We start from the raw sequence: 25,528 nt of genomic DNA on the forward strand, positions 1-25,528 counted from the left end.
TACACCAAACAAAGCTGTTGCTGTTTTGGATGGAATTTAGATTCCCGAATAAAAATTATGCTATTCCAATTTGCACTGTGCATTTGTCAGATTACGACATGAGATCACATCACATACAACTTGGGACAGGACTTGGACCACAGCTACAGTACAACTGAACACACTTCAAAACAAGCATATAAATAATACAGATTAGGCACAGATCAGAGAAATAGTAGTGGGTTGTAAATCATACCCAGTTCTATTTTAAATGATATCTACACTGTGCCTTGACTAATGTTTGTAATACTCCTATTTACCACAAGAGGGTGCAGTTATCACATCTTCTCATGCAGTTTTTTTATTCAGTTTCATTCCGAGCATCACCATGGTGACCATCAGCCTCTTTAAAAGTTTGTCAGAAAACATGAACTCTATGCGAAGGGGCGATGATTAGTACAAAACCAAAAAAGCAATACACTGAAGAACTTTCTATTTCCATGGAATGATGCAGGTGGCATGACACCTCCAGAAAGTTACATACTGTTGCTTTAAGAGGAGCCTGCACCATATTTACATTGACCTTAAAATCACATCAAATAGGCCTACATTATTCTGCATGTATGACAACAAATACTATAGAGCCTTGTGTCTTTTTTTAAATACTGTGGGCCATTGGTTGTGAATTGTTTTTAGTACTACCTGCAATCAAAATGCACATGTAATTTAACTATATGCAAACAGGTCATGACCAGTGCCCGCTGTGGTATGCCGCTTTCTGACACTTAGTAGCTTGTCAGTGTGAGTAAGAAATCATGAGGCATTCTTAGAAAAGTTTATTTTGTTCAAATGCAGTATTTTCCCATCCTTTACAAGATACAGCTGTAACTTTGGGTTGGCAAGACAGACACCAAAAGAGGGTAAAAAAAAAAATCCACATTCATGCAACTTAACCACATGACAATGAGACAACTCTGTGCTCCCTTTAAGTAACATACTTTTAATTTATCTTTAGAGAAACCAATGATTTAGAGTCACCACCTGACTTTTAGTTTGACTTTAAAAGCAAAATTACACATAGGCCATTGTTAGAGAAGCAAGTGTAGATTGATGGCTTGCCATATAATATAATATGATTCAATATAATATTACATAAATATACAGTATAAGGATGAATCAGGTCTTGTAAAGATTTGAATTAGAGGAAATTTGACTTCTTAGGAGGCTTGTCCCCTTTTCCACAAAGGTCTAGACATGTCCTTGATCTTCTAAGAACCAAACCCTGCATTCCTGTTCTTCTGGTGTTACAATCAGGCTGGATGTCTCTGTAGCTTCCACCACATCATAAAGGCTACAATAGTTTTTTCAGTAACACATTATTCGACCTTGGATCGAGGTCTGTCTTTGTTCCACAAAGATACAAAATGGTGTGTTATCTGAGCTCAGAACAATATTATTATGGACTTTAAGCTACCTGTCTGTAATCTATTAGATTACAGACATCTAATTTTATTAGATTTTTTTTTTTTTTACCATTAGATGACAAATCTAAAACCTGTCCCCACCCTTCCCCTCAACTGACCTTGGTTCAGGCACACCAGTCCTCTCCAGTTATCTTCTGTCACGCCAAAGCTGGAAAACTATTAGACAAAAGTAATGTAGATAGCATCTAGAAAAACAAAAAATGCCCAAAAAGGAGCAGAAAGGAGAAAAAAACATATTTAATCCCATCCCCATCTTCCCCATCACCTAATATACCTATTAAAGGTCAGTAGGATGTGATATAGCTCGTTTCAAAGTGTTTAAAGCATAGACTAGTATCTTTGTGTTGTCTCTGCTCTCCTCTGCCTGCATAGGTAAATTAGTAGATGTTTATGTTTAAATGAACATAAGTTTGAACTGTCAGCAGAGGCCTACATACACCAGGGCATATTAGATGTAATTTGTCCGTGAAGGTGTTGCCATAGGTCCTACTTCTGGTAAAAAAATTAGGCACAAATCTACTTTAATGTCAAAACCATGTCGACTGTTGCCAGGAAAAAGCAGACTTTAGGCATGGCTGCTGTTTATTTACTATTAGGGACGTGTGGATGGAGTAAAATCACATGAGCCTCCTCGTGGTGGGGGTCTGCGGGTTGGGTCCTCTGAGTGGAGATGATGAACTCTATGTACTGTAATATCTTAGGCCCATGTCTTCTGCTGGGTGATGACTTGTTTTAGGTATTCAGACAGATTGAAAAAAGCTTCATAGGTCACATTGAGCTCTAAGGCAAGTGCTTGTACTTGCCAATTCTTTTTATCATCTTTGTTTTATCATCATTTCTAGGTAGGCCTGTTCTGCTTCAGTAAGCTTTTCCCAACAGCCATTTTCAGAATAGTAACAATAGTGAGCGCTTATTTAGATGTTTTATTGTTAGATGAACCCAAACACACTGAGGCCACACTTCTTGGGAAATCAGCCTTTGATAGTTACTCCTTCCATGTTTTTATGGATAATATGCCTACAGATATTTTTAGTTTCACAAAGTTCAAAAGCTTTTTGTTGCTGTTGTCTTACTCCACAATCTCTATATATTCATCAGCCGGTTTCACTTCGTGGAAACAGTCTAACCTCGCAGCATTAGAATTCGTTCACTCAGCTGTAGGCGGGTACTTTTTTTCATTTAATCTATCGCAGCTATTTGGTCATGATATATGTAATGCGCCGATAACAGGGCTAGCTGGTATATTAAGCTTTTCCCAAATCCCGTAGGAAGAAGGGCAAAAATGTCTTTCTCTTTAAAATATATTCACCAAACATTCTATTTGTTCCAGCTTTAAATCCTCAGTCTCGGGAATCGTTGTCAACACAGAATGTATGGCTCTTCGCTGATTGGATGGTGCCCGAACTCGCACTTCCAGGGTTCTTGCAAACCATCCAGTGCAGGGGTGTCAAACTCATTTTGGTCCGGGGGGCGTATCCAACCTACTTTGATCCCAAAGGGGCCGGATCAGAAAACTCATGGCATATAAACCCCAAAAATAACAAAAAAATTCAAATATTTCTGCAGAGAAACACAAATCTATTACAGAAATCTTTTTTAATTGATGAACTCTTTCATATTATAATATTATAATATTATGAACAACCTGAAACTTTAAGAAAAATTCAATTTCAACATTTAAAATATTTTAGTAGAAAATCACCCAAGGGCCACATTAAAGGTCTTGGAGGGCCGGATCTGGCCCCCGGGCCTTATGTTTCACACCTGTGATCTAGTGTATTCTGATTCCTGTCCTAGTCGCTGGAGAGAAATGAAATTGAGTGGGGGCAGTAGGTGGTGCTGACTACAATCTCTAAACCATTTTTCATAATATGCTTTCTATCATTATTCATTAACTCCACACTCATTAAAAGCCGCTATTGTAGCCACAGCTGCCCTGGGCCAGACTGACTGAAGAGGGCCTGCCAATCTGCACCATCAGCCCCTTTGTCCACAATCAACATTAATGCACACAAAATAGTCATACTAATGTGGGTGACATGTTTTGCCTAAGAACACAATAGTTTTTGCTGTGCCCACTGTGGCCCCTTATATTTCCAGTGATTTCCCATCCAAGTGCTAACCTTATTTATAGATTTATATTTATATATAGTATAGTTTTCACAAAGATGACAATTCAGTAAATGTGAAGATAAATCAAAGACAAAACAAAAAAACTAAATCAAGTCTTTCACCTTTGTTATGATAGTTTAATCTACAACTCATGACTTTTTAATGCCAACACGCCTGTCTATTTTGATCTGTCTTCAAAACATGAAAAGAGGCCTGTCACAACAGTCCAGTGTTTACAGTCAATGTCAATGTCGAAGTAAACATTTGCAGCTTAAATTAAACGTAGCTTGAATGTGGGCCATAATAATCATAATAGAGACCTATCACTGAATCACATGAAAGTTACTGCTCAACTGAAGGGACTTGTCCAGGAGACATTGGATTATTATTGACATGGTTGAACATTCTCAGAACAAATTTGACCTACTAATTATAAGAAACACAGTACTTCCTTGGAGCACTGAGTATGATAACACATTTAACTGGAAGACATAAACGTGACTGGAAGGGCTGTAAAAATAAATGAATGACGGGCTGTAAAAAACAGTCCAGACTGAGCTGGCTTCTAATATAAAAACACAGGTTTTCTGACCTAAGTCAGTTCAGTTGCAGAGTTATTTTTAGGTTACAAGCAAAGGTTATAGGAAAATTACCATTGTTACGTGCCACGGGAGCCTAGGGGGTGGCACGGTAACTGAAAAAGATGTTAAAATGAACCGGGTGTGGAACAAAACGGGAAGCGTGGTGAGGTGAAAAAAAAGAAGGATGTTATTACAAAAACGTAGATCGAGATAACACAAAAATAAACAACTAAAGATCGCTGCAGCAGAGGACCCACTCGTCCCACTTCTCGGGGTGGCTCCGGCTTTTATACCCCCGCTGATTAGTAGGACCAGGTGAGGCAGATCAGCGGGGCGGATCCGGGGTGGGTGGAACTGAGGTGGGGTGAGGCAAGGAAAAAAAAACGAGGACGGCATCCGTCACAACCATGTGCAACAACAGTTATAGGGTCAGTGATTCTGAGTTTAGGCTTTAATCAAAGCATGTGTATTAAAGAGAGGGCTCAGTACATCGCTGCTGATCATGAATTAATTGTGAAGTCCATTTGAGGACTAGGTGTTATATGGCGCAACAATGGAGGGACCCAAAAAATGGACTAGACACCGGTTCACAAAAATTAAAAAGGATAATTTATTTACTACAGCTGGAGCAGGGCCTGGAGCAGGGCCTGGAGCAGGGCCTGGAGCAGGGCCTGGAGCAGGGCCTGGAGCAGGGCCTGGAGCAGGGCCTGGAGCAGGGCCTGGAGCAGGGCCTGGAGACGGGCTGGAGACGGCAGGGAACACTGGAGAGCAGAGAACGCAGGTAAGTAAAACGTCGAGGCAAAAAGGTAAGAATTAAAAATCTCAGAATGAGGAGCCAAGAGGTTCACCGTGTGTAGGTAGCAAACAATCTGGCAGAGTCTCACAGGTGAGCAGGCCTCAAGTAGTTGGCTCTTGATTGCTTGCAGGTGAGGCGAATCAGAGGACCAGGAGACTCCGCCCACACACACCCACAGGGGCAGGGAGGGGACCACCAGCCATGACACTAGGGATGGTCCCATTTGGATCTTTGGAGTCAGGTCTGATGTTTAATTTATTCTTGCTTTTGTAGCCAATAAACAATACTCTGCAGTGCTATATTTCAATGTCTATTCAAGATTTCTGCCTCCTGTAATTTTGAAGACTTTTTCCCCATTTAAAGTTGTTAATTGCCATGGCAATGGTCCTAATTTTTCATCATTCTGAAACCCATAACTGTACATATATTATAAGAGTACAGAAGAGTACAGCTTGGACCAATAGACCACTTTGCACGTTTTGCCCTGTGCTCTTTATTGATATATCTGTTACATTTCAATGACTGGCATGCTGTAGGACAATCAGCATGAATGCAGATATGTACAGAGCTGTAGACGCACAGCAGTTACATAATACTCAAATGTACCAGAAAACCTCTGCAGCCTCTTGTACTCTGACTGAGTCACAATGCCTAAAACCTTTTATGTTTTTTCTAATGAAATTGCATTTAAAGCTGCACTGTGTTACTTTTTTAGTAGATGCTCCTTCACCTGCTTGTCTCCACAGAGATGTCATTGATTTGATCAGAATGTTCCACTGTGTGTCATTAAACACAGCTATTTTGCATAAGGGTATTTTATCTTGAAAAACATGCATTCTTACTGTGAGGGGGAGCACTGCTCGACAGATCTGACCTGTAACTTGACCAGGACATGGTGTCATTAACTTGTTACCTGCTTGTCTCAATGGAGATAGAAAAGTTAAAGCTGAAGCAATAACATCACCATTTTCTCCAGAACAAAAGTGACATATTGACTCTTTAACAGTGCTGTACATTTTGTTCTTAGTTATAAAATCTGTATAATATAAGGTTTACAAGTTTCTGTTTTTTGTTGAAACATTCCAGAGGACATTCCAGAATGTCCTCATGGTATTGCATCTGCTTGTAAAGCAGTTATGCATTTTACACATTAGTCATGTATAATAGCATAATAATAGGGTTACTTGGACTTTGGAGTGGAAGTAAGGCCTTGATGTTACACTTTGAGAATAATCGTCATTTGTTTTATACTGTAGATCTTACAGTGTCTCCATCATAATAATCTTTCGCAATTACAGAACGATCTTGCAATAGTTTGACAGTAAAAGTCATGTACTGTGGTATACTGAAAAAGGAACTGAGCGGTTACAATGTGCTGTAAGTAAACTGGGAGAAAAGTCCTCTGTACTGTTTGCTGGGTAGAGATGGAGACAGTTAAACATTGTGTCATTTTGATGACCCCTGACTCACGTTGAGCGCCCAGCTGCTCCCCTGTCTCATAATCTATACTGGAAAATAACCCACAGGTTAAGAAACAATGTACTAGTATGTCCATATCAGTGCTGGAAAGTAATAAAGTAAAAGTAGTAAAGTTCTGTATTTAAAAAGGTATCTGTACTTTATGTACATTTTAACATGGATGCTTTTTAATTTATTACATTTGAGACCAGGTATCTGTACTTTCTGCTCCACTACATGAGCTACTACTACTGGACTAAAAAGACAAGTATTGTTTTATTATTGTGTGAAGTTTATTTATTATATGTTCACAGGTTGGGCAAACAAAAATATGCACAAAACAGCTAGATAAAAAGATCTATTCAGTTGTTTCTGTTGAACAAAATACAGCACAATTCTTTATCAAATTCACTACATTTGAAGATTTATTAGATCTCAAAATCTGCGTGAAATACTTTTACTTTTTACTCTTTAAGTGCATTTTTAAACAGGTAGTAGATTTTTTCATGTGATACCATTATTTTTGCTTGACTGTTTGTTTGCCCTGGTATCTGTACTTTTACTTGAGTATCAAAATTGAGTACTTCTTTCACCGCTGCTCTATATTTAAGTTAAGTGCGCATTTAATTTGACTTTGGTGGTGCTAGAACATTCAAAGTACTGTGTCAGGGAGGATTGTATAAGCTCAGCACCTTTGATAGAGTAATGCAATTTTAAATACTCTATTTTAAGTGACACATGAGTGAATAAATCAGCATATGTTATTTCTCAACAAACACATAAGGCACCATATTTTAGCCACTGTCCAAATAGGCTGTACAAGAACCGTTGCTTGAGTGACTTGGCATTTTTGTAACCTGCTTCCTCCTTATGTGAGTAATAAAATCTCTGACATTTTTACTACAACATAACTCATTCTATTCCAGGAAATAAATATTTTAATAGAAAAGCTCCTTGTTCCTCAAGCCCTCATCCAAATCAGCATCCAAGAAATGACTTTACTGATACCAGTGTTTGTTAAGCGGTTACTAAATAACCAGAAGGCAGACGTTACTACAGCTGCCACTGGCTCACTGCCACAGAGCCAATATGGTGTTAACATACAATTCATGTTGGGTTGATAGTACACGGTACCTCTAATACACATAGTGATCATAAACAGCGAAAAGAAAGAAACAGAGAGACGGAGAATGTACCACCAGTTGAAAGTTTCTTTAAGTTGACCACTTTTGCCATGCTTAGCCAACTTCTTCGTACAGTGTATGGTCCAGACCTTTGACCGGTAAAGTACAATGTGTTCTTTAACACACGTGAAACCATTTCCCAAATTCTTACTCTTATTCTTCGTCATTGTTGTAGAATAAATTGCAGATTGAGGCTGGATTTCTAATGCAAGAGATGTTTATTTACTATGAAGACATTGTGATTGTCCATTCCAGTCCATTCCAGTTGGCGTGTTTCTGTTGTAGGGAGTATTATACCTCTGGTGACGTAGGCTAAGATGAGCAGGGCTGAACTGGCAGTGTGGGATGGGCATAGCACAGGAATGCATTTGAATTTCTCAATCATTGATTGTTTTCCAAGCCCCTTTTAAACTGATCATGTATTTGGGACTAAAATGTAATTTAGTCAGCATAAGCAGAAGTCGATTTGTTTTTATTTTGTTTGTTTACGGACCCCATTTAGTCTCTGCAAGTGCACGGACTACTCTTTGTGGGGTCCACTCTTCAAAATAAAAGCATAACACATTGACCTTACATTAACAGTCAACACATAACTGCAACTTCTATCATAAGGCAGAAAACACAAACACATAAGTTCATCACAGTGCTTGGTTAGCATTAATCATGTAGGATTTTTCATTTGCAAACATGGATTTCTTGAGATGTTAGTTACCTTCATCTAACTGCATTCTAAGTGTGCAGAAGAGCGTTTATCCCTTAATTATATTTTGGGTTCCACTGCAAATACAGTATACGGCAGTACCCTGGCGGAGGTCTGAGCTGTTACATTACACATTTCACCTCAATAAATGTGAGTATTATTGTTGCCATTTACTGCTGCAGCATTAAAATGAATATAATACGTAATATTATGTACTCCCACAAGTTAACAGTTTGTATTACATTTACATGCCTCTCCCTTTGATCATGCAAAATGTGTATTTAAATACAAAGCACCCCTTTCTTTTGGAGGGAAAATGGTTGTGTATGTACACCTGTGTCCCTTATCTCTGACCAAATGGAAATTCTTATAATAATGCATTCAGTCACAGAGGTGTGTGTACTTATATTTGATATTTCAGTTCTCATTGGTGGGATTGACTGTTGTTTACTCTTCGGAGACCGTCTCTGGGTCTTTATAGGTTTGTGGAGTGAGGAGACTGTTGGTCACACTTTATAGAGTCTATAGATTGAAGATACAAGTATTTGAAATAGATAGACAGATACTTTTTTGATCCCAAAGGGAATTCAAAGTTTGGCAGCCTCTTAGGTTAATTTGTTATTTAAGCTTTTAGGAAGTAGTGTGGTTTTTAATTGACATCACACCAGGCAGCATATATCCATGGATTATAGCACCGCACTGTTTATATGGCAATTCATAATTTAAAACAAAGCAGTTATGCATTTTACATGTTAGTCATGTATAATAACATAATAATTGGATTACTTGGACTTTACCAGTTTCACATGAAAGTAATGCCTTGAAGTTACACTAATACCGTACACCTATACCTTACCTATACCCTAATGTTACATGAATAGTCGTCTCTTGTTTTGTCATGTCAATGTATTGTAGATCTTACAGTGTTTCCGTTATAGTAATCTTTCATAATTACAGCAGAACCTTGCAATAGTTTGACACTAAAAGTCATGCATTGTGGTGTGATGAAAAAGGAACTGCCTGGTTAGATTATGCTTTAAGTAAAAACAGACTTGGTGTCATCAATAATGAAAAAAAGTTTTACAGCCTCTTAGGTTAATTTACTATTCAAGCTTTTAGGAAGTAGTGTGGCTTGTAATTGGCATCACACCAGGCAGCATATCCATGGATTATAGTAATGTTTCTGTGGCAATTAACAATAAATAGTACATCTTTTGAATGGTGAAAAGTGCAACATGGTGTTGAGAAACCGTAAGCTGAGAACCAGAAAACCAGGAAAAATTCAGTAAAGCCAACAAATGTTTTTATGAAAGGGTTTATAAAAGTAGTTTAAACATAAAACTGAATCTGACACATACAAGATACTAAAACAAAATCCTTTAAATGTAGAAAATAACTAAATCGCACATAAATTCATCCAATTGGCCACCCAACTAAACAAGGTCACTTACACCTGCGGGGATTTATTTATAAATGTAAGCCCTATTTTTATTACTATTTTGCATAATAAAAGTGTCTCCTTACCCCACCTATTTGCACAATGACTTGCATGATATAACTCATTGATTACTCCTGTACATATTCAGAATTTCACTGAGTCAGGAGTGGTCAGCAGACAAGAAAGAGCCTCTCCCATCCTCCTCCTCTTCCTTCTTCTCCGCATATTCCAGCTTCTCATCCTGGAGCAGGAAGAGGGAGGGGCTTAGAGAAGTGGCAAACCTGGAGAGTACACACCCACCAACACAAAACACGCTGAGCACCTCGGAGTTGGCAGAGGGACAGTCTGAGCACACGTGGGATAGCTTTTGCACTTTTGGAAGCCCGAGGGAGTGAACAGATGTGACTTCAAGTTTCTTTGTCTTTAAGGTAAACATACACAAATTTACCTGTTGTTACACTGTTACACTTGTTTGTAAGATTTTAAACTTATGCCATGCTTTGTAATCTGTGCTTCATTCATAAAATAATTTTATCTTTTAGTACAGTACGTGACTACACAAATTTGAAAGTTTTGACATTCTAAGCAATATTTTCAAGCCATAAAGTTTAGCATTTTTTAAAAATTTGACTATATATATATATATACTTAAGTGTCTTTCAGATAATATAATATAAAAATGTGTATAAAATGTTGAAATTATTGGTAACTCCTTTATTTGTTTTATAATATACTCACATTGAATCAGTTTCAGAAATTGAAAATACAATATCAGAAAGCAGTTTACTCTCATACATTTGTGGATTAAATTAAAATGAAACAAATGTGCTGCATAGGTTGAGGTCATGTGTTGACAAAGATAATGATCTATGTGTAAAGTCTATATAGTTTTCATGTGTAAATAAGATTGAATTGCGCAAACAATATATGCATGCAATATATGATTAGGGTCAATTTAATATCCTAACATTATGTTCCCAGCATGTTACAGCCTACCTGCACACTATTTGCTTTAGTCAACTTAAAGGGAGTTTATGTCAAATACATTGTGTCCACATTACAGGTAAATTGCACCTGTTCTACCATTGTTAAGTCTGTTTACTTTAGTGTTTCTTCCTATAGCCTATAGGCTTCTTGCACTTGCTGGCACTGTAGCCTAACCCAATGTTTAGTTAAACTGACACCCACACCAGTTCAAAAAGCCAGTGTATCAAGTTTCATGTAAAGCTAAGCGTTAGGAACAGGTAGTGCAGCATGTGGGATTGTGACAGTTGAACTGAAATGTGCTGATGGTACACAAAGGGACTCAAGTGAAGGACACACAGGAATGCATGCAGTGGCATGGAAACCGTTATCTAGTGACCAGGGTCTGTGTAGGTCAGCGGGGCAGAGCAGAAAAACATATAAGTAAAATAGCTGTAACAGATCCTCAGAGGTCTGGTTCATAGTAATAAAAATAGCTATTAGCCTTGGGTTAATGTTCAGTTCTAGAGCACGTACCATTATTTGTTTTAACCAGGACTGATGAAAAATGCCATCTCTCTCTGAACTCCACATACTATCTATAGCCTCACTGGACATAATGTTAATGAAACCACTCCTTACAGTGCTCTATATGCCTTTGTTCTTCCTATACATGACTTATTGTCAATGCTATTTCAATAGCAGGTACAGTATGTTTCAAGGCACACGTGTGTGCTATGATCAGTTAGATAAGAAATACAGTTTCAACTCCTGCTGATCCCTTCTCTATGTGTCAGTTCACCAGCAAATTATGTATAGGTCCCAAAAAGTTTTACACATTGTATTTTTTCCATTTTGGTATCTTAGTTTCCAATATGACGACTTTGCCAAGAAGGAAAATTCTTCTCATTCCAGCTGCAATAACATTTTTGGTCTTTTTTGTTGTTGTTGTTGTTTTGTTTCCATGTGATATACAGTATGTTTATTGCTACAATGTGGTCCATTCCAGACCCTGACATCTCCATGGAAACCAGCTCTTACTTTCAGACCCTGTGTAGACCCTGTAAAGTGAGTTACATAGTGCAGCTTCAAGTAATGTGTTTTTGTTTTGTTTTTCGTCAACCAATTACCTGACAATGTTTAAATTCAAGTAAAGTCAACTCAACAGTAATCTGTTTTTGATGAGTGTGAGTTAATGATTAGAGAGCCTTGGGCAGTTTGGGCAAAGTGAGTGAGTGTGTGAGTGAGTGTTGTGGGGTGGCTACAGGGCAGTGAAATGTTCTGGGGCTATAGTGTCTCTAAAGACCTTGGATGTCATGTGTATGAGCTGCGTAGGTCTATGGAGAGATAGTACAAGAATATTGTGTTAGCGTGCTAGATGAAGCTATAGTTAACACAAGATCGCTCGAAAGACTACATGTTATCATCCAGTTTTGAAACAAGTCCAACAGCTATTTTCTAGGGAAACAGGAAGTCATCAATACAAAAGAAGTGCATCATATGAATTAAAAATAAATGATTTGGAGATGAGTTTGGAGAATGAGCATGAGTAATTTACGTTTACTCCTATTTGAGTAATGGGCCTATATTTATTGAAGTAGCAATACTCTTACTAACCCACCAAATCAAGTATTAAAGGTCCTATATCGCATAAAATGGATTCTAATGAGCTTTAAGCCATGTTGTAATGTTGATAACTCCTCAAAAACATACCTGGTGTTTCAATGACACATGGTTGAGTCTATGGTCGTGAGCTCTGGGTAATTACTAAAAGGACGAGATCGGGGATACAAGCGATCGAAATGAGTTTCCTCCAAAGGGTGACTGGGTGCTCCCTTAGAGATAGGGTGAGGAGCTCAAACACATGGGAGGAGCTCGGAGTAGAGCCGCTGCTCCTCCACATTGAGAGGAGCCAGTTGAGGTGGCTCGGGCATCTGTTGTCGGATGCCTCCTGGTCACCTCCCTCAGGAGGTGTTCCAGGCATGTCCCACCGGAAGGAGGCCCCGGGGAAGACCCAGGACACGCTGGAGGGACTACGTCTCTCGGCTGGCCTGGGAACACCTTATGGTTCCCCCGGAGCTGTAGGACGTATCTGAGAATCTGGGAGTCCCTGCTTAGACTGCTGCCCCCGCGATCCGGCCCCGGATAAGCTGAAGAAAATGGATGGATGGTTGAGTAATCCTGCATTATTACGGTGCATTTCCAAAGCTCAAAATGCTCTGTTTCACCTTCTGATGTCATGTAGTGGTAGTTTTCAAATTAAAAGATATCTTTTATCTTTAGTTTAGTAGAGACTGGCAATTTCAGGTCTGAAATTATTAAAATTATTCTAGTGAATGTGTATGGAGTTTAAAACAAACATAGTGGAGAACTTCCTGTATTACATTCCTTTACATGACATCACAAGGTGGAACAGAGTGTTTTCCATTTGACACAAGAACTCAGCCTAAATATGTAGGGTTTGTGCTTGAATGAAACTAAACACAACTGCAGGTATGTTTTTGACGAGGAAAGAACATTATAACATAAATCAAAAAATAGCGTAATTAATTAAAAAAACATGTATGGCTGTTATAGACACTTTAAGTCTGAACACATTGTACATATGCTCATTAAAATGCCTTGGTGAGTAAACTTATATACAGCCCTGTCACAATATTAGCTACAATATCAACTTTTCATTCAATAGGGGGTCAACAGGGGTCAATAAATTATAGATACTTTTTCTTATTACTTATTGGTAATGGGGAACCCTTTGCTCTTTTCTTTGTTCTTTAGCTTTTATGACTCATTATAAAGACAGACTAATGAATTAATAGTTTTATTCTGCAATTAATTTATTGTAGTTCATGTTTTTTTTTTTTGTTTTTTTTTAACTATGTAATACATTAATAATAGTTTTGGGGGATGAAGTGGGGTTTTTGTGTCAGTGGCATGAATTTGTTTCAGTATTTCCATTTATCGTCTATATTTTCTTCAGCCATATATCATACTTCAAAATTTGTTATCGTGACAAGCTTACACGTAGCAGATAACTGAATTTCATTAGCAGTGGAGTGCTTATGAGTAATTAGTGGGCAAGGGGCAGATAAGACTTCTGTAATTATAGCGAAAGAATGTGTCCTCGTACTAATAATGCCATGTTGAACCGAGCAGGGAGCCAGAGCAGCCAGAGCCGCAACAGGAATTTCAAGGGTAGATGAAGCGATTAGGCACCAAACAAGCAACCACTTTGTGCAACGGCAAGTATCTGGCCAAAGTGACCTAGAGGGCAGAGGGAAGGAACACCTGTGCTCTGACCGTACACACAATGTGTCCTTCACAGGTAAACGGTAACGCAAGCGGCCACATATGATGACACCTTATGCTTATTATTGTGGTCACGCTAGAGTGAGTCTTGGGCATGTCGGTTTCAGGATATTTGAACCCAATGCCATCATTTGCATAATTCACATAGTATCACTCGACTGACCCCAGCTTTTGTCTGGGCCAAGGTCAAAGGTCATAGGGTGAAACATCAGGCTGATACAGAATACTGGACAGGTTGAACAATAATTTTGAGGGAAAAAAAAAAAAGAGTTTAGCTTGACGTGGAATTTCATTCTTCATAGTGGGTGCAGTCTGGTGTAGTTTTCCACTTCAGTCAAGGATAATAAATCATACGTTAAAACCATTTTTGCTCTATGGGCTTATCATTAAACACTCCAGTTTTGGCAAGCTAACCATGCACATATTTTTGATGCTATAACAACATTTCTCATCAGTAGAAGTAACAGGGGTAACAACAACAACAAAGTTATTACCTCCAGTCAATTATTCACTCGGTTAATTGCAGATTAGTAATGATTGACTTAATTAACAAGAAAATATCTCAACCGTCATTTTGGTCCCCAAGTATAGACCTAAAAACAAACAACTGAACTACCATATTACAGCTAAAAACATACTCTTTACACTGGAAAAGTAATGTCTTTATAAAGTTAACATTTACGTTGAACTGTTTTGAATGTGTTTTGCCTAAAAACTGCTGGATGAACAGATGGACAGACAGATGGGATCGGTAATATGGAGTCCACTAGTGGCCAAAATTAACATTACAACACATGTGACTGTGTCAAGCATAGATCAGAAAATAAATACAATAATATTTCTCCACTTTTCTTCTTTACATTGAAGTCTTAGTAATATAATTAGTCAAATAAACTGATACTTGCAATGAGGTCCACTCCATAGCAGCGTATTTGCAATAAATATAACAAATAATGTGCTATTTCTGTGATGTGGTTGCTATAGAAACCAGAGAGCAGGAGATTTTTCCAGTAATGTTAAAGTTAATGTTACTTTAGAGATATTTTATTTTTACTTGTACATATACATATACATTTATATTCTTCCTGCTGCCCCAATATGGATATGTCTGACTGATATTGACACTTGCCACCCACTTTCATTACATCACATATTTACTTTGTAGTGGGCATTGTAAATTCCCTAGTAAAACTTTTAGCTAAGTAACTGTGACTATATAAGTCTGTGTCTACGATAGTGGGGGGTTTGTAAGTTAGTTGTTTAATTGTTTCTTTAATCGCTGTGTAAATGTATTGATGCTAATTTACATATTTATATTTGATAGTTAATGTGATTGTAAAAGACAGACAAAAAGTTACAAGAAAGGACATTAAAGCTCCTCAAACCCATTCAAGTGTACGTCTTCACTCTCCGATCGGAGTATTGTTTGGATGAATCAACAGTCCTTAGCGATCTCCAATTTTACCAGAAATGTATGCTAACATTTGAGATAGAGATACTTTTTTTGATCCTGAGGAAAATTCAAGTTTTGCTGCAGATACATTTCTACTGCGCTTCTATGTCGTCGTATTTGTGTCAAAATTGTGTCAAATGTCCCAGTGCAGGTAAACAGAGGACTGTGTTTTGTGTTTCTCTAGGTTATTTTGAAGATTATTGAAGCTCATCATGATGGACCAGACTTCCCAAGTGTGGCACGTGCCTATTGGCCCACTAGAAGATGCTGGGCCCCTGCAGAAAAAGATCTCCATAACCGGCCAACCAGAGTGCTCCATCTGCTACAACAGTTACGACAACATATTCAAGACACCCAAACTCCTGGACTGCACCCACACCTTTTGTTTGGAGTGCCTGTCTCGTCTCATGGCGGTGTCCATTGACCAGGACGACGCGGGGGGTAGCACCTATCTTTCGTGTCCGTTCTGTCGTCAGCCCACCGTGCTCACAGCGGCAGGACCCCCGGCTTTGACCACGAGCCGTGAAGTTCTCAACAGTTTACCTACGCACCTACAACACGAAGAGACGGTGTGGATGGAGGGACAAAAACTATGCTATGAAAGAAGAGACTCTGCTAACGGGGAGCCGGATAGCCCCACTGCGTTCTGTATTTGTATTGACATTGGGGTGAGTAAGTCTGTAGACATCCCACCACAACCCCCAACCAGGTCAATGGGGTTTTTTAGCAGGGTTTCTGATTGGAAGCGCATTGTGTTGTTTACACTGGCGATGGTTTTATTAGTGGTGGTTGTGCTATGGCCTCTGCAGTGCGTTTTTACCACAGGGAATATGCGCTGTGTGCCCCCCAAAACCACCCCGGCCCCCACCATGGCCTTCCCCTTCACACAACAAGGGGGGCTCAAGTAAAAGGGAGCCACCCTCTCAAAGCGGCCCTCTCTCATTATTAATCTGTTTTCGTTTTTTCTGTTCATTCTTATAGCAGTCACTAACGTCTCACATTGTTGAAATAATTGAAGGTTAAAGCTGTGTTATTTAGCTTTTCTGATATTTGCACAGATATGTTATTGCTTTGTCTGAAAAGTTCCACAGTACAGCATTAAACTGAGCTATCTTCATAGAGAGAAACAGGTAATGCTATCAGGTCAAGTTCTTATTATTCTTATTTATTTATTTTTTCTTTCACTTTTTTCATGTATTCTCTCAGCAATAATACACCTGTAATTAAAAAATGAAAGATAAGTTACAATAGAACATTCCAGAGAAAGCAATACCATCTTCATGGAGTATAATTTTACATAATGCACCTTTAAGACTGATAATGATAGTGGATCTTTAATGTCTAACCTTCACCAGAAAAGTTGCACAGTGCACCTTTAACTAAATTAAAATGCAGTCAAATTAAGTCAATCCTTCACTTCAAATGACTTTTCAACATTATATTAGAAGGCATTTTTTGTAACTCAGTTCAAATTAGTTCTTTATTGTGCATCCATTGTGTTATTTGACTTCTGACTATCTGATAGCAAAAGCAACAATTTGTCTTGCAAGATAACACCTTTATTGTTAAGCTGTATCAACGACTTTAAAATACACACAAATAAATACATAATGTTTTTTCAAATGTCACTCTGGCCATTTTTCTTGGAAATATCACCAATTTGCTTCGTGGGACAAAAACGGCAACACCAACCAAGAATTTCCAAGGACTTCACATTGTTTCCCCTCTCTTTGTCTCTCCGTACTGAGACATGAACTACAGGCATCATCACATATGTTTCTTGCACTTTAATCAACCGCTGTGATCCGTCATGATCTTGGCAAACACACAAACGCAAAGGAATCAATTTTTCCAAGTGTCCTTAAACGTGACATTCACACACTGACATTTACAGATGAAATGTGAACTTTGCTTTGTGCGGTTGCCTGGAAATCCATCAGAAAAAATACAAAACTGATGAACTGTTCATTCTGTACATATTTTTTTTAATGTTTTTGTTTACAAAATAAAGAAGTTGAAAATTTTGAAATGCTTTAAATTATTTTTCATACATTTTTTCATCCAACAAGTTATGATGTTGACAGTCTGGCTTTATGGTCCTGAGATTTCCTGGAGGAGGTGTGCCAAGGAAAAACACACGCAAAGGAGATAAGCGTGACCCAATTATAATATTGTAGCTTGTAATAAAAACATAACTTCCTTATCCAACACAGTAAACAAAATCCAAAATAGAAAAATGTAAGCCGCTAATTCAAAATCTCTCTCTAAATAAAAGGTGTGACAGTAAAGCAGGGGAGAGTTCACGTCAAGGCTGCAGGGGTGTTTACTTTGTATAAAAACAATTAACATCAGGAGAAGGTAAGCATAATGCAAAAAGTTAGAAATGCAGGGGGAAAAAACTACTTTGAAAGTCATTATTAAACCAGTGACGTCAAGAAAACTCTAGATAAGAGTTCATTATTATTTAATGCCATAAAATAACCAAGCCCTGGAAACTAATCAATTATTAGAATGACGTATGAGTGATGATGAATGATGCCATATCCGTGATCCGTGATCCGTGACCCCTGACACAGTTACAGAAGAGTCTTTTGTAACTTTTCAGAAGGGGGTCCATCACCTTCCTGTTTCTATGGCCGTGCCATTGCTCTACTTCAAATGTTCCACAATATGACATTAAACAGATCTACCTTAAATTTATTCAATTAGAGGTGGTTTTATAGCTCAAAAATACATAGAAAACCAGGCATTCTGACAGTGAGCGGGATCGCCTCTCCCCAGGTCTGGCTAGTATCTTGGCCTGGCATATCCTGGTCTCCATGATGATGGTTGAATGAAGGTTTAATGCCATACTGTGACACATTCCAGACAAAGCAATAACATCGCCATGGTGAAAAGCAGGTGGCAGACCCTCCACCAGAAAAGTTACACAATGCAGCTTTAAGTAATATTTTTATTGAAGTAACAGTACTGTTACTTGAGTAAAAAGTCCTGATTTACTCTTCCCACTGTGAGTTTACAAGTGAAAAAAGCTTTATGTTGACAATATTAAATAATTTGAACATTTGTGTTTCTTGCACCACACTTCCAGATATGATTTGCTCTCATTTCATACTACTCACTTTTATGTCTATCCTTTGAAAAAACAAATTTTATGTTTTACTTGGTGTTTTTGTCCTTCCTGAATTACATTCATCATAAATTATAAATCAGATATTATGTTCAAACAGTTTCTCTTTAAGTTACTAATACTTGAAGTACTTCCCAAAAACTTTTTTACTCTTACTTGAGTAATTTCACTATTACCACTAATTTGTACTGCTGTACTACCACCTCTGCTTATAGTACATTACAATTCAGTTGTAATTCAGTTGCTCCCTCTAGTGGATGCTACATGGTACAGCACTCTGAATCTCTTTTTCTTTGTAACGTAAAGGCATTGGAAAATTAATAATTGTCCATTAATTCAATAACTTTCTAGGTATACAACATAGTATAACTGTAAAAACTATTGTAATTAGTAAACATAAACATAAGCATCAAGCAAGATTTTTATCATTCTCATTTGGAAATAGTTATGTTCATAAGATAACATAAAACAAATAGATCATCGTTGCAATAGCTTTTTATTAGGGTTTGGCAAGTCAGTAAAATTTCTCACCAAATAAAAGTTCTTACAGATAAAACACAGCATTTTCCTTTCGCTGTAGTCCAGCCCAGACTACAAATACACACAGGTCTATAGGGCAGCATGACATTCTCACAGTCAGTCCACATCCACACAACCTGAGGCCAGGCAGAGTGCAGTTTTCAAGTATCAATGTTTCACCACAACACAACACAAAGTATTACAATACACTCAAAAACAATAAACAAGTTCTCATTCATCGCACAAATCCCAGTCAAAGAGGAAACAGCAGGATCCAGCACACAGCTACAGCCAGCAGCAAAGTCCTTTTTAGAAAACTTCAAAATAACATGGTAACGGTGATGAGAGAGGGAGCAGCAGGGGGTGTGAGCAAAAAAGAAGAGTTTTATGTGTTTATGTTCCACCAAAGCTCCGAGGCTCAATCATTTTCATACCTTAAACTGCAATAGTTCATGCACATATTAAATATACTTCATTTATTTGTAATTTGCGCAGCATAGTGGTGGTGATACTCTGATTATTTGTAAAATGTACAGCATTAATCTAAACAAGACAGGCATGTTTCAGTGGTTTTATTTAACACTGCCTTTAGTGCAGATTGTCTGGGTGTTTCATTTAAGGAGTTTGATTTTAACAACAGATAATGGGCCTACATGATATTCACATAGGTTTAGCATCTGGATCTTAATGAGACACCTGTATTTATGTTGGGTTACATTACTCTAGAGACCAGGTGTATAGAATATCGAGTGGCTGGTTTCATCTGTGAAAACGTTTAGGATCTGAATAGGAATGGTCCTGCGTGTCCTTTGCCAGCACCTTTACATGTGTGGATATTTCAGAGCTCACTCTATAAATAACCTACAGTCTGTGTGAGCCCAGGGCTCAGCTCCAGGCTCCTTATCACATCAGTGACGTGGTCTACTCTCTACGGCATCATCCAGCCTGGATTATGGCCATCTTCTAAATTACTTTTTGGAGACAAATCTATTCTTCAATCTGGGCACACGGCCATCTGGCTCACAGTAATCGTGCAGTGTCCCTCGTTTCCTTTGACCATCTCAGACAGATGTCCAAGTGCTTCAGACGGGCTGATAATCAGAGACAAGCCTCGGACCACTACACACTTGACACAGTCCCATTCAGGAATTACAGCATACTACACTGCACAGCTTTAAATATCAAGGTCTTACAGTACAGCTGTTTATGGCACATGGGTGCAGTCAAATTCAGCTAAATGGCTCGCCAATAGCTCTGAACTACTGTTGGTAATGAGTTCCTTCTATTAATGATGTAGTTAAATTTGTGTTATTTTTGTGGATTCTGATGTTGTTTACATTGTTCAAATTTTGTGCCTTTTCTTTGTGGTTATGGTTACACAAATTTACCTAAGTCAGCAAACAAACAACAATTAAACACAAAAATCTAATGAGTAATGGAAACTGGCACTGAAACATGCTCCTTGTCCTCATGTTTACTAGATTTTCATAAACATAAAAATCATACCATCAGATCCAACCACAAAAATAGAACAATGGACAAAATAATACAAACAAAAATTAAAGTTTTTGGGTGACCATTTGAAAGCAATGCTCAAATGCCCTCTGGATACAGCATAAACTCTTTCACTTCAGTCCTAAGTTTGGTGAAAGAATGGCTTTAGTCCTCCACAGTCAAACACACACATCCAAATGCCCAGGTTCAGACACAGTGCTGAGAGGAGGGGCAGACAGCTTAGTCCTGATCTCTTCAGTTTAGATCAGGCTCCACAGTGAATGTTCCAGGACAAGGCACTTTTATGGGGCAGAAGAGAGGCCTGAGGAGAGGCATGCAGCAGTGAGCGGGAGAGCCCTGTCCAATGTCCACTGCAGCGGGGTCAGGAGCACGGCCAGTTCCTACTACTCCTGGACCAGACCTGGACAGCCGAGACAGGGCCCATCCAAGGAACCACCCAGCAACACCTCTGGAATACAAGCAGAGGAAAACTACTTGATTATTTATGTTTTCATTTGGTTGTTTTTTTCTATTTTTCATTTGTATTTTGAGTGTGTGTGTGTCGTTTTGAATTTTAAAATTACACATAACGAAAAAACTAAACAAAAAAAAACTCACACTACCCACCCCTCTCTCCACACTCATCAGTCACAAAATTACACCCACACAAAAAAAGAAAACACTGGGCTCACAAATACTACAAAAGTAAAAGTCAGTCAAATCTGGTCGGTTTGTAATGTGTTTTTAATATCTTTCTTATTCGGTAAAGCACTTTGAATTACTTTGTATACGAATTCTGCTGTACAAATAAACTTGCATTGTCACTGAACAATACTGTGGTAGCAATGAAAAATATATGCATAAAAAAAACTGTGCTTGACTGTGAGAAGATTGCTAATAAAGATCACATACTGTGGCCAATACGAATAACAAAAAGGACATTAAGGCAAACACTGAAGGGCCCGTATTATTTTCTGATTTACGTTGTAATGGTTGTCGTGGTTGGCCAAACTTTTTTTGTTTTTGTTTTGTTCATTGTCTTTTTCCAATAGTTATGTGACGTTATCATGCGATTGATAATTGATTGATAATTGGTTGTATTTAATGGCATCTGTGTGTCCTGTTTCACCCATATGCCCCGACGAAGACCATCTTGTGGTCAAAACGCGTAGCGGTCCCTTCATGCAATAAAGAACTTTTAATATATTTAGTCGGAGTGTCTCGGATTTGTACCTTGTCCACTTTTACATTATCAAGTAAGAGCAACTTTCTGTTTAAAGACTACCGTTTTAACCCTCCTAGAGCACCTGTACTGCTATTTTTTAACTCTTTTATGACCCACTGAAGCACTCTACCTTTTTTCTTCACCTGATGTATGTTGTAATGTTGTTTCCTCATCATCAGCATATCTGGAGTGATGGAATAGTGTTCTTGGTGCTGCTCTATGTCACTGCAGTTTGAGATCAGGGGACTGTGGTTTGTTTGGCAAAGTGAATGTTGAAAACATATTCTTGATTTGAATGGCATAAAATGTGGAATTCAGAAAAAGGAAAACTCCAAAACTATACTCTGATATAGTAAAAGTAATTTTGTATGACAAGAACTCCATCTAGAAACTCTTTCAATGAAAACAGTGACAACCACTGTCAAACCTGCCAAGTCCCTCTCTTTGCTTCTTACGGAATCCCCATCTCCACTTATTTTGCACAGTAAATTTATTAGAGTTTCAACGTAAAGGTGTCTTTTCATGTGTGGTGTGAGGTAGTATTTTCAAGGCGCTGTGCCACCTCGGTTCAACCTGTAATTTCAGACCTCAATAGAGCACTTTGTATCTCAACAATGAATCTTGCGTTGCTTCAGACTCTCATTTAGAAAACCACTCAGACAGACACCCACAGTCCAGCAGCCTGCCACTTCAACTGCTCAATACACAGTTACTTTAAAGTATATGACGTTTTAAAGTATTCAGGGTCATATTTGTATCTTATATAGTAGTAATGTTTTTATGAATCTTACATGCCAGTTTCCAGTCATCTAAAGGTCTTATATTATGCAAAACTGACTCTTTTGAGCCATGGTAAAATGTTGCTACCTCATCAAATACATGTCTGGACTTGTGTTTTGTTTCATTCATACGTTTCAGTAATCATTTATTATTAGTTTGATGTGATGTAATGAAGCTGTTAACAGACACCTTTTACTTTAAATTCAGTCAAGATAGGTAGATTCAGGGATGAAATTATCCACATAATTATAGTGAAGGTGTATGGAGTTTATTGAGATCGCAAGGTTTTCAGTTTGAGAGAAAAACTCAGCATAAATCTGCAGGGTTTGTGTGTTAAACATGTGTAAATAAAACAAAACACAACTCCAGGTCTGTTTTTGATGAGAAAACATTATAACAGATCACAAAACAGTGTAATATGGGCCCTTTAATAAACACTGGCTCTCCTATCAACATTTCTATCAACAATTCTTAAATTTCAGCCAGCATCTTTTTGGTTTGGTGCCTTATTACACCCTGCTACCTTTAACTCTCAACCACCTCTAAAGGAATCCATCATCCAGCCTAATGTGAACTGTCCCATTAAAGGAGATGGATTAAAGGATTTATCATCATCAAAAATATGATAGAAAAAAAAAATCTACCTATTCTATGGTATGAATCATTTATTGTTTTGGTAAACGATAATGTCACACCAAAAACAGCATTTATTTCCTTAAACAAAAATTAAATAAGAGAGAAGTGATTACTTTCTGGGCCAACCTTCACTAGTAAATGTTCTTATTATCAGTGGTCTTATTATCAGTTTATGAATTTATATGTCCAATCAAGATATTGACTAAACCGATATTTGGAAGCATTTTTTTCAGTATCGCCACTGATATCCAACACCAGTAAATAAAAAAAGAGAGAAAAGAAAATATAGTCTCTTTTACAATACTCACAGAGAAGTACAACATGACCTACGCCATCCTAGTTCTACCTCCTGGTGTTACTGCTGAATGATGTTTGCGGAGTTTTAAAGTTGATGTTCTCGTACACACTGGATGCATCATCATTTGTCAATCTAGAATAAAACACACAAAATTCAAATTCAAAAACAAGATGGAGGATTTCACTCAAAACCAGCTAGTAAAAGATGCATGTGTTAACTGTAGTATACTTTGGAGTAACTTCTCACTTACACAGAAGATGATCGTGAAGAGGCCATGTTGCTTTTGGACCTGGAGTTTGTCATGTGGCCATATTTGATATTGGAGTACTCTCTCTCCTTCATCTTATTCCTCTGCAAGCAAAACAACAGAAAATAAATCTAGAGCTGGAACCATCAAATGACAGCAGGAGGAGGAAGAAAATATTTAAAATCTGCTTTGTAAAATAAACAACTAAATCGACACCATTTCCTCATATCATGAAAATCCTGAAATATCACTGAAAATGTGAAAAAGAGAAGTTTGGAAATAAATGGTAAGCACTTAATAAAGCATGAATAGACACTTAATTCATAAAGAACAATTAATTTATTAAAAATTGTCTAAGTCTAGTCAATGCTTAATGAATATCTTAATAATAGATAAGGTTTTTCATGCAATTTTCTCACACAAAATATACTAAAATAAAAGCATTTCTTTGCATTTTGGCTGTTTGCACTACAGAGAAAAACAAAAACATGTGTCTTAACAGTGAGGCTCAGCTCTCCACAACGCTGCAAAAAAGTATTGTTTATTAAAGGTACATGTGGTGGGGGGTTCGCCACCTGCTGGTCTCCATGGAGATGTTACTGCTTTGTCTGAAATGTCTCACAGTGTGGCATTCTAATTTAATAAACCAGGTCCAGTTACTGGTCAAATGTGTGGACTCTGCTCATAGAAACAAGAAGGTGAAGGAAAAGTTAAATAGTGCACCTTTAAGGCTAATTAAGTCATAATTATAAAAATACATACATGTTTACATAGGCCTACACTTGCCATATTTTACCTATTTTGAGTTTAACATTAGACAGTCAGATGATACTAACTAAAACACGCATCTTTTTCTTCTGAACTTCACCCATTAGTATTCCACAGCCATCGATCCCCTCCCGTACCTGCTCCTCCTCCAGCCTCTTCTGTACTGTGTCGATGTACTGCTGAACTGCCATGTAAATAAACTTGTATTGGGCTTCGGTTTGGACCATCCCAGACCTCTGCTGTCGTACCCACTGGATGGTCTTTGGGATGTCGATGTCACAGTCCAGCCCTGAGACACACACAGAGGACTTTAATGCACACAGTGTTCCCTATGGAAACGTCGATTCACTTAGGATGGCCTACCTTGGCGGTTAATAATGTCAATGAGGATGTCAATGACGATAATGGTGCCTGTCCGCCCGATGCCAGCACTGCAGAGTTAAAAGTGAACATGGGACAACTCATTTAACAGACGTGTGCTTGTAGGGATGTCAGATTCAGTTTTAGTGTTACAGTTATTGCGAGAAAAAACATCACAATATTACTTTCTTTCATATTGTCAAATAAATCACAGTTCGTTTAGTGCCTTATGAAATTGTATGATATACAGTACAAACAGACACATACAAAAGCACTTTCTCTAGTTTCTCATTTTCCTTTTTCCTTATATTGCCATTGTTTGATAATGCAATGTCCACCACACGGCTCTGCTCTCTTGCTTATCCACCACCACTATGTCTGGTTGGTTCGCCATCACCATCCTGTCAGTCTGTATCTGGACGTCCCACAGGATCTTGGCTCGGTTGTTCTCCACAATCTTTGGAGGTGTTTCCCACCTTGATCCTGGGGTTTCCAGCCCGTACTCTGCACAGATGTTTCTGTACACTATGCCTGCCACTTGGTTATGTCGCTCCATGTATGCTTTCCCTGCAGTTATGTGCTGGACCGTCTCAGGAGCCTCTTTGCACAGCCTA

The 25,528-nt window shown here is 38.1% G+C and overlaps 2 protein-coding genes across 6 annotated transcripts in view; one reads left to right on the top strand and one right to left on the bottom strand.

The window, feature by feature from the left end:
- Positions 1-4,881: 4,881 nt before the first annotated feature.
- Positions 4,882-17,486, top strand: LOC110158038 (RING finger protein 223). Of its 3 annotated transcripts, XM_055165564.1 has the most exons (3): positions 5,178-5,193; positions 9,965-10,160; positions 15,642-17,486. In XM_055165564.1, exon 3 carries the CDS (start codon positions 15,670-15,672, stop codon positions 16,363-16,365), a length of 696 nt encoding a protein of 231 aa, XP_055021539.1. In that variant the 5' UTR covers positions 5,178-5,193; positions 9,965-10,160; positions 15,642-15,669; the 3' UTR covers positions 16,366-17,486. The 3 variants fall into 3 exon arrangements, with proteins under 3 accessions (XP_055021540.1, XP_055021539.1, XP_020778122.1); XM_055165565.1 differs by lacking the exon at positions 9,965-10,160 and having other exon boundaries at positions 4,882-5,193; XM_020922463.2 differs by lacking the exon at positions 5,178-5,193 and having other exon boundaries at positions 9,270-10,160.
- A 1,578-nt stretch (positions 17,487-19,064) lies between these two features.
- The window catches only part of ptpn11b (protein tyrosine phosphatase non-receptor type 11b), a 51,301-nt gene continuing 44,837 nt past the window's right edge, over positions 19,065-25,528 (bottom strand). For all 3 annotated transcript variants that reach the window (XM_020922341.2, XM_055165562.1, XM_055165563.1), the window contains 5 exons: positions 24,918-24,985; positions 24,692-24,843; positions 23,790-23,890; positions 23,550-23,671; positions 19,065-21,069 (listed from right to left, as the gene is read on the bottom strand). In XM_020922341.2, the coding sequence (XP_020778000.2) occupies positions 23,584-23,671; positions 23,790-23,890; positions 24,692-24,843; positions 24,918-24,985 (409 nt within the window). In that variant the 3' untranslated portion in view covers positions 19,065-21,069; positions 23,550-23,583. The remainder of the gene's footprint in view (positions 21,070-23,549; positions 23,672-23,789; positions 23,891-24,691; positions 24,844-24,917; positions 24,986-25,528) is intronic.

This window comes from Boleophthalmus pectinirostris, unplaced genomic scaffold, assembly GCF_026225935.1.
Source record: "Boleophthalmus pectinirostris isolate CB_2022bp ecotype Guang Dong unplaced genomic scaffold, ASM2622593v1 HiC_scaffold_8, whole genome shotgun sequence".
Taxonomy (NCBI): Eukaryota; Metazoa; Chordata; class Actinopteri; order Gobiiformes; family Gobiidae; genus Boleophthalmus; species Boleophthalmus pectinirostris.